The sequence below is a fragment of the Rutidosis leptorrhynchoides genome, chromosome 7 (assembly GCF_046630445.1).
Source record: "Rutidosis leptorrhynchoides isolate AG116_Rl617_1_P2 chromosome 7, CSIRO_AGI_Rlap_v1, whole genome shotgun sequence".
Taxonomy (NCBI): domain Eukaryota; kingdom Viridiplantae; phylum Streptophyta; class Magnoliopsida; order Asterales; family Asteraceae; genus Rutidosis; species Rutidosis leptorrhynchoides.
This window is the reverse complement of record NC_092339.1, coordinates 295,060,952-295,071,113: the sequence shown is the minus strand read 5'-3', so window position 1 is coordinate 295,071,113 and position 10,162 is coordinate 295,060,952. Positions and strand designations below refer to the sequence as shown.

Genomic DNA, 10,162 nt, shown 5'->3' with positions numbered 1-10,162 from the left:
CGAAACAATTTCACAATGTACAGGAATACTTACCTATAAATAATTAAGATGCTAAGTACAAAAAATCAGTCGAAATAATATCATAATGTACACCTCCACATATGAATTTGAGAGTTAGAAAGAAAAAAAAAATCACAATGTTTCAACAAAAAAAATCTCCACATTTGAATATTAGAGTTAAAATAAAATAGCTTTATTCTCAAATCTGAAGCTAGTTACTTCAAATTATGTTTCACGTGAACGCACCTAAAAAGATTTTAGAGACTACATAAGAGACGAACTCACATGCTTTTAAAGATTTACAGATCACTACCCGTACGTGTTTTCGATCATCTGTAGGTATACTATTAAATTATAGAAAGAGAAGTAGTGGATAATGGTAAAATATTATGAAATAAATGGAAAGTTTCAAAGAACATCTGCTATCTATCATCTTTAACAGTTGACTACAAAAACTTGTGCATGCAACTCATCTGTTAGTTAAAAGTACAAATATGAGGCTGCTAATTTACTAAGGCCGCTAGCTACATTATCTTTCTAATCTTTAATAATGAATGAATAGGAAAATCATCATTGTTGGTAGCATCAGAACCCGAATGGCGATTTTCTCCTACTTCCACCTTCTCCATATTCCTCATTCCATTCTCTGAGTTCATTCATACTTGTCGCATCATAACAAACAGATGGACTCACCTATTGATTTAATGTTATTAAGATAAAATTAGGCAAAGTTTGTATTCGAGGAAAAAGTGAGTGTAAGACCAACTAGATTTGGGTTGGGCAGACTGTGCATTGGAACTGGTACAACGCAATATCCAAAAATAGGCTTCAAAATAATAATCTAATTCTAGAATAAAATAATTTAGACTTGATTTGAGCCATTTGGTATAAAACACAACCGCATTTCTACAAAAGTAAATAGATCGAACTGCCAAGTTGAAATGACAAATAAACCAAAGATGAAGAAAGTTTACCTTGGCTTTGGATTGAATAAAATCATCCAAATTAAGCAGTCTTAATGTTGGAGTTGTGTCGTGTTTTTGTCCCTGTAAAAACATTGCTTATGTGTTACATACACTTCCTATATAAACGATATTACAAGATCATGGTATCAACTAACTGGTCATACATAAAAAGAAGAATGAAAAGAAGCTTACTTTCTTTTCTTCATCTAACAGTTCTTGAACAGGTCTATAAGCCGCAGCAATACAAAGATTCTGCACCCAAAAAAAAGATAAAAATACAATAAATAAAATTTAAAATACAACAAATAAAAAATCATATAAAGTTTAATCAGTCACCAATGAAAGATTACCTTTAAATCACTTCCTGAATATCCTTCAGTTGCATTTGCAAGACTTCTTACATCAAAGTCAGGTTCTATATTCTCTTTAGCAAGTAATACTTCTAGTATCTTTAATCTATTTTCGGTGTCCGGCAAGTCCACATATATCCTAAAATCGTTTGCATATGTATTAAACCATTAAGTTAAAAGTTAAATTATTTATCAATAATAATCACTAGTAATAGAATCAAAACTATGTTGTCAATAAAATTAAATAGTCCTTCCGTCCCGATTTAATAGTCTATTATTCCTTTTTGAGCAGTCCTAAATTAATAGTTCACTTTCATAAATAGATAAGGATAATGAGGTAATATTTTATAACCTTACTTTATACATATAAAATAAAAAAGTTAAGTAAAAAAGTGAAGGGTAAAACTGTAAAGTTACAAAAAAGTTGAGTGTGATGTTGACTTTCTTAAATTGTGTGTCTTTTGTCTTGGACTATCAAATTGGGACGAAGGTAGTAGTATTCTTTAATATGTATTATTTTACCTTCTCGGCATTCGACGGATGACAGCATCATCAAGATCAAATGGTCGATTTGTGGCACCAAGTACGAGAATCCTCTGATTATCTTTAGATCTTAATCCATCCCAAGCTGACATAAACTCGTTCCTCATTCGTCTTGTAGCCTCGTGCTCATGTCCTCCACGGGCACCAAGCAAACTGTCAACCTAAAAAACATCCAACAACAAAAAAAACTCTTAACTCAAATCGAGAATGATCAAAGATTGAAAAGAATCAGAACTAAAAGTGGAGTATTAAAATAAGCTACTCACCTCATCAACGAAAATAATTACAGGAGCCAACTTGCTGGCAAATGAGAAGAGTCCCTTTACATATTTTTCATCCTCACCATACCACTGCAAAAAGAACAATATAGTCAATAAACTAGTAAAAACAGAATTTTTACGCACAAAAAGGAATATCATGTGTGTCATACAAGTACAATGTGTACTCCAAGGAATGATTTGATACAAATTAGTGAATTAGTGAAAAGTCCCATTGTAATCATTCGATACAGTTATGTGTATAGCAATTACGTCTTATGATGAAGATGGAACAGAGTACACATATCTGTTTAGAAAGTGATTACGTGATACCAAGGTTTCAGAGTTCGGTAAAACTCGCCGAGTACTCGGTTAAGAAGTTTGGCCCGAGTACTCAGTTAAAACTCGGAATTACTCGACCAAAACTCGGGATTACTCAATGTAACAACTTTTAGCCCAAAATTGACACCTAAGTTGTTAGCTCATATTTATTAGGCTATGTTATGTATGTATTGGGCTTTGCCCATTAACATTGGTTAGGGTATTAGCCTATATATGGATGTGTATTATGAAGTGTCAAAAATATGGGTAGATAATAGACATCATATATAGGCTAAGAGGGTACATAATACTCATCCATATATAGGCTAATACCCTAAGCAATGCTAATGGGCTAAGCCCAATACATACATAACATTGGCTAATAAATATGGGCTAACATAAGTATCAGATAACCACAAGTAAATTTGATATTCAAAACCGAGTATTGAAGTGTCAAAAAATGGATAATTAGTATACAACGCAGATCTAAATACGTACCATAGATGTAAGTGAAGCACTCGTTACGCTGATAAAGTGGGCTCCTGCTTCATTAGCAAGCGCCTTTGCAAGAAGCGTTTTCCCAGTTCCAGGAGGCCCAAAAAGCAATATCCCTTTGCAAGGCTGACAAAGGCTAACTTCCGTTGGTTACGAAAGAAGTGTATAAATTACAACGGTCAAATAACGCGCTTTAAAAATTAAAAAAAAAAAAAAAAGGCACCCGCAATAAATTTCCACGTGAAAAAAGTTCCGGTCTCTTCATCGGAAGAATGGCCAATTCATGTAACGCTGTCTTCACATCTTCAAGAGCTCCGATGTCATCAAATTTTATGCCGATTTCACCCGGTGGAACCACCGCTGCAATAAAGTTTTCCTCGTACTCATCCTCGGCAAGGTTCTGAAAGTAAACCGATCGAGTTGCACATATAACTCAAAATTATTATTATTATTATATTTGTTGAATTTGATTATTCAAAAATTATATTAATACCACAATAAGTCAAAGATCAAACTATAAAAAACATGTTTTAGACGCCTTAATTCACACATTCACCCGTTTAATTTTATAATAGGTGGCCCAAATTGATACCTTCGTGAGTAAATGGGTCAAACTGTCAGTCCAAATAAAAAAGAACTAACCTCAAGCTTGTTTTCTGCAGGCTTCTTGGGGACTGATTCCTTTTTCAATAGCCTCTTAATTGCAACTTCAAGGCTTTATGTTGAAATACGGTTAGTCAGCTCAAATCATACTTGCAAGAGCCTCTAAAGCTTAATTTATATAATATTATATAGTATCAAGGGGGAAGTAACCAATCTGGGGGAAGCGGGGGGAAGCAAAAATTTTTTTTTTTCGTTTTTTGAAAAAACATTGTTCACGAATATTATAGATTGGATGCAAATATGAACATTTAATAAAAACATTTTATGATAAATGTTTTTATTTTGGGGGGAAAACGCTCGAATAAGTAATATATAACAGTTATCGTGTTTTTCGAGCGTACGTTGAGGTTTTAGATATTAGGGTTTATAGGGTTTAGAAATTTAGGGTTTATGGTTTAGATTTAGAGTTTAGATTTAAGATTTAGATTGAGTTTTTAACACGAACGGTTTAGAGTTTAGGGTTTAGGGTTTAGGGTTTTGAGTTTAGGGACTAAACCCAATACACCAAACCCTAAACCTTAAACCCTAAGCCCTAAACCATAAACTCTAAATCGTGCTAAATTTTACTTCACAAAACATGAACAAAAAACGTTAACATTCTTCACGGTCAATATTATCTTGAATGTTATTTTTGTCGATCGTTTTCCCGCCTAAATAATAACATTCATCACGAAGTGTCTTTTTTAAATGTTCATATTTTCGTATGATCTTGATGCCTGAAAAAAAAAAAAAAACGAAAATAGAAACGAATTTTTTTTTTTTTGCTTCCCCCGCTTCCCCCGATTGGTTACTTCTCCAATGATCCAGCCCCAGATTATATATGTGTGTGTGTGTGTGTGTCAAATTAATACCTTTCACGAGGCAAATTCAATCTATCTGACATGATCGAAGGAACATCACAGGTGGATAAGTAATGACTTTTAGCCCATCCAACAATACGCTTGGCTTCTATAAAATCGAGAAAATAAATTATACACTTCAATTGTCAATACACTATATGAAATATGCCTTGTTAAACACCAATCTCTCATCATACAATCTAAATTTAATATTACCTTTTGAAAATCAAGCTTAAACGTGAAATGCTAAACTGAACCCAGACTAGACCAGAACCGGACCAACCCGACGTACAACGGTCCAGTTCTAGGTTCTACGTTTTTAGCCTTAATGGTCCGCCATGCAGTTCGGCACATATGTATCATTATTTAGCATTTACATGTGCAAATTTTGTATATCTTTATTATTATTATTATACTTATAATATAATAAATATAAATTTTTGTGGACGATATATTAAGCTGCAATTAGCAGCATTAACAATAGCAAAACATGGTTGTATTCATGTTGTCAAAGAAATTGTGTTCGCAGATGAATTATAAGCCAATTTGAAGAGTTTTTAAACATGTGCGTCGAAATCAGTGGCGGATCCAGAAATCTGTAATACTAGGGGCTAATTAAATAATCCAAATTTTGCTCTTTGGGCGGAGGCAAAATAAAATAATCCAAATTTTTATGCTTATATTTGCTAGTCCACTGGGGGCACCTACCACCCCTGTCTAAAGCAAGTTCGGCCCCTGGTCGAAATGATCTGGTTCTCGATTCGAAATCGCAAGAACCGAACCATTACCATAATTAGTGGTGCTATTCAATATTCATGGTCCCCGGTTTTTCATTTATTGGTTCGCGATCCAGGTTGGGTTCTGGTCCAACATCACCCTAGCTATAAACACACGTACCACCTTTTGGTGCTATTCATGGTCCAGTTCATTCTTTCAAACGTAAGGCAATTATATCGTAATAACGAGAACTTACTCTTTGTTGTCAGTGTAACTCCATCCGTGTTTACATTCAAGAGGTCCACGCAAGACAATCCATTTTCTCCAACAACCTGAAACAGAAAAGCAATTTCAACAATGAAAAAAATAATCTAAATGTATTAATGTATTTAAGGCACCATAAAGACTATTAAAAATTAGCTATTTACCTTATGCAATTGATTTATATTACTCCGCGATGTAACGAGCTGTTTATCTTCGGAAATTTGTTTATTAAATAATTTAAGTTGATCTTCCTCCTGAGACAAAATATAGAGAATAAGATTATTAAAAGGTAGCTACAAATTTTACGAGTATTGCTACCAAATGATGATGTCAGCTTCGTGTTTCTTACCTTTGGAGGATCAAGAGATATAATATTGGTGAATATCTTGTAGATATTTTTTTCTTCTGACTTTGATGAGGGCTTTAGTCCTTCAATGAATTGTTTCACAGAGGGAGGCTGAAAAAAAAAAAAAAAAAAAAAGAGCCAATTGCAGTTTATAAATGTGATCAAAGAAGAAAAAACTACCAAAAAACACGTATTCTGAAATAAATCCTGAAATTACCAATTTCGCATGACGGCCTAAAACTTGAAGAATCCAACTCTGTTGACAAAAAAGATAAAATGACAATCAAACAGATCAAAATGGGTGGGTCAGATGGGGTGAGTAGCAGTCAAAATGGGTGATCTGTAAACAAGTAAACAGGTCAGGCAAGGTTGAGACAACAAGCTTTTTTGGCATTCTGTTTAAATTTTATATTATAAAATTTAAATAGCAATGTATTTGATATGATGACAAATATTATTATACCAATATAATATTTTTTTTTATCAAATAAAGTGATTTAGGAAGTTGTAAACATTAAAATTAACCTTCTTAAAGAAGTTTGCCTGTTTTACTTCTTGGCGAGATTTTCAAATTTTACCACTTTAACTAGTTGCAGATACTTAAAACTCAAACCAACCACTATTAAGTAGATGGTAGTGATATATTCAGTTATCATTTTAATAAATCCACTCATTGTAATGCATTCAGTACTTGTACTGTACAAACAGTTATGCATTATAACAGTTGATTTATCAAAATTGTAAGTGGATATATCAACAACCGTAAGTACATGGGGTGAAAATTCACCTCTCAACACACGCACGATGCAACTAAACTTACGAGTTGTTCTTCATCTCGTGATCTGGCTTTGGCTTTGGCTTTGTTTTGCCCACATATCAGTAAAACTGGCCCTGATATCTGTTCGAGCATAAACTGAAGCCTGATCATGAATTCTTTGCGGTTTGGCTCGGAAACAGCTCGTGACAACCATAAAGATAAGTCTGGGAAATAAACAATAAGAGGTTGCACAGACTGCAGCACCTGCAATCATAATCATAATAATAAAAAAATATTAGGCGTATTAGTTTTTACTTCTTTAATATTTTATGCTGAAAACATATAGGAGCTACAAAAGTGTTGGTATTTAACCTCAGATAAAGCGTTCTTAGCGATATAACCATCTTCAGCTTCAACATCAAAATCATGCTTGATATCCTTCACTACAGTTCGTGTAGTATAACAATTATTATAGCTCGTTCTAGCTTAAGATTTAGTTCTATTTATATTATATAATAAGGTAATTTTTTAGAGATGAAAAAGTTACGATTAATCCATAATATTGACGGATTTGCATATTGCTCGTCTTTCATGTTCTCCTTCCCATCTTGTACACTATGCAGAATAATTCCCACATTTTCTCCATTGATCTCATAAATCTCCCCACGTTGACTCATGTCTAAGGGTCTGAAGACAAAGAAATATTACTAAAAGGAAATCAAAACCAATATTCGACAAACTGAAAGAATAGTTAAACAACGGATAAATAACATAATCAGCCATTAATTTATTAAAAAATAAGTACAATAGTCAAGGTTGTAAAAGTCGCTAGTCGATCGGGACCTTGTGGGGACAATCGGTCAAGTCGGCCATTAACCAACTTTGACTTGGGGATTTTTGCATATATAAGTAAAGTTCATATTCAAGAAAAGTCTATTACAGTAGATAGAAACATGGCTTGTGTAACCATATTTTATAACTTAAACAACTAACTATAGCAAATAGCCGTTCAAAAAAAAGTAACTATATCAAATAATGTAACTATAACACATAGCTATGTGTCGAAACTACTAATGAAAGATAAAATTTCATAACCTGTTATCTCCTTCCACCGGTACAGTAGCTCCAATATATATGATACGATCACCTTGTTTTGAAGTATATACAAGACAGAAAAATGAGAAAAAACGTATGTATATGTATATATATATATATATATATATATATATATATATATATATATATATATATATATATATATATATATTATGTGTGTGTGTGTGTGTTTCAAATTAATAGATATACCTTTCTTAAATGGCTTTGGTTCAGAGGTAATCTCTCCAACAACAGCGATGTTCTGTCATAAGTGAAAGTGAATAATACGGAGTAAGAGATATCAAACGTAGCAAATATATATACAGTTAAACAAACATTTTATTTCCCAGTTCTCATATAAATGATAAGCTATGTAGCAGCTGTAATAAGTATGTAATATGACAAACTTATTAAGCATAATGAAGCTGTAAAGAAGATTATTCATAGTGTTGTTTTTTAGATACAAGTATCTTACGTTTGGGACTTTTGCTGATAACCGAAATTTCTCAAAATATATGATAATATGAGTAATACAAATATACAACTACACACAAATTACTACGGCCAAGTTTATTTATCTACTTTTCAAAATACAACAACGGTTACTACTTACTTTGCAAACTTATTGTTATAAAGATGAAAACTTTGAAAAATTGAGACATATGGAAATACATACCTTTGTAGCATCTGCAGTTGCCCGATCGTCTATGTTCTTGTCCTCCGATTTATTTTCGTTACTGCTAGTCCGATCTTCCTCATCACTTGACTCATCGCTTGAATCATCGCTTGACTCATAGTCACTTTCTGATTCGGAAGAAATATCTTCATCTGATTCTCCATCTTCATCAGCTGATTCATCTTCACCAAAATCCTGCAATTAAAAAAAAAAAAAACTGAGAACCATGAGTAGAGAAAATGATTAGCTAATTCCTTCAACAGGTAAACAAAAAATTCCTAAAAATATACTTACGCAAGGAGCTAGAACAGTACTGTCAAGAATCAATAAAGGGACTTTTAAATCCCGTGCAAGCGCTCTAGCAAATCTCTCTCGATAAATCTCAGTGCCTGCATCATATCATTAGTTGATGTATAATGTATCTATCTATATATATCCTATATATAAATGATTAAAAGAATTATACTAGTGAAATAACCCTCTAAAATGTTTCAGATTTAAGGAGGTTTTAAGCATAAGATTAAACTTTAGACGACTTTCAACTGGTTCGGCCTACGGATTCAATTTTTTAGCTGAGTTTTATAATCATACCCACATGACCCTTCAAGGTGGCAATATGGGCTAGAAATAGTTTTTTGCGCCAAATTGGCCATGATCAAAACTGATCATTCTTTTATGCAAGACAAACGATCAGTTTCGGACTTTGGGTTGACCTGCCAACACTTTATTGCCCAATTTTGTGGCTAGTAATGTATCAACTATCAACCGGAGTATATTATTATTATTTATCATAACCATAATTACAAAGCTTTACTACTTATAATAATCATCGCATTTCGATAAATAAAAAAAAAAAATGTCTAACCTGGTTTGCTCCGAAGCAATATTCTCCCGCTTGAATAATCTAGACGTGGGCCATATGTCGTAGCACACTTCTTGTGTTTCAAATGAGATGCAGCGCATTCCACTAAAAGATCCTTCGAATGTTCACTAATAACGAAATAAAGCATAAAAATTACAAATTTAACATCAAAGTAATGATGTAACACAAAAAAGGGTTGATACTTACTCTACATAACCCGGAAACGTGTCCCATGAAACCGTTTGTTCTTCCCACGGAATAATTCTTCTTATAAACTCATTTTTTAATCGTTGCCTTTTCGTTAAAAAAGGTGATTCTTTCTTTTTACTTTCAATACCCAACTTCTCATTATGAATTAGCAATACTTTATTATCTTGCTCTCCTCGAACATGCGCATCATGTTGATTCGCACCTTTGATATTTTCTGTAGTAGTACTATTACCCTCTGAACTATAAAATCTAAAAGAAACACTAGAATTTGCGTATGAACTCGAAAGATATCTTGTAGACTTAGATCCATAAAACTTCGAAGAATTAGGCACGTATAGTCTAATAAAACCATTCCCGAAAAAGTACTTTAGTCCAACTGAATTCATCGAGCTTCTCATACTTTGTATATGGGTTGCTGACCCAGATACGCTTATTGACGCGGCCCGATTCTTGAATTACCTGAAAAGAAGCAACACAAACATTATATGCCATCCTACTATACACATTAATATGTTATACATGGACTACATGAAGTGTGGTTTCCTAGTTGCTTATGTCAAGTCTAAAGGCAACAATATGATGAAAAAAAAGTGAATGTATATAAAAAAAATAGTGCACAATTATGGCGTCAACTCAAAAACAAGATGAACTATATTATCTGTTATACAGTTTTTATTTTTTTAATCTAATTTGCCGGGTTGCAGAACTCAGAAAAACTCAGCGAGTACTTTGTTAAAAGTTCGGGCCGAGTACTCGGTCCAAACTTGGTCAACAGAGATTATTGAGAGAATAAGTCAAAATA

At 33.0% G+C, this 10,162-nt stretch overlaps 1 protein-coding gene across 1 annotated transcript; it reads right to left on the bottom strand.

Moving 5' to 3' along the window:
* Positions 1-585: 585 nt before the first annotated feature.
* On the bottom strand, positions 586-9,758 carry LOC139860089 (uncharacterized). The gene is made up of 23 exons (XM_071848862.1): positions 9,358-9,758; positions 9,154-9,278; positions 8,583-8,677; positions 8,289-8,483; positions 7,823-7,874; positions 7,613-7,664; positions 7,043-7,204; positions 6,890-6,965; positions 6,581-6,781; positions 5,978-6,016; positions 5,764-5,871; positions 5,579-5,668; positions 5,407-5,482; positions 4,446-4,542; positions 3,574-3,646; positions 3,155-3,331; positions 2,935-3,057; positions 2,125-2,208; positions 1,838-2,019; positions 1,316-1,454; positions 1,158-1,217; positions 975-1,046; positions 586-693 (listed from the first exon to the last, which is right to left on the bottom strand). Exons 1-23 carry the CDS (start codon positions 9,756-9,758, stop codon positions 586-588), a joined length of 2,787 nt encoding a protein of 928 aa, XP_071704963.1.
* Between the last annotated feature and the right edge of the window lie 404 nt (positions 9,759-10,162).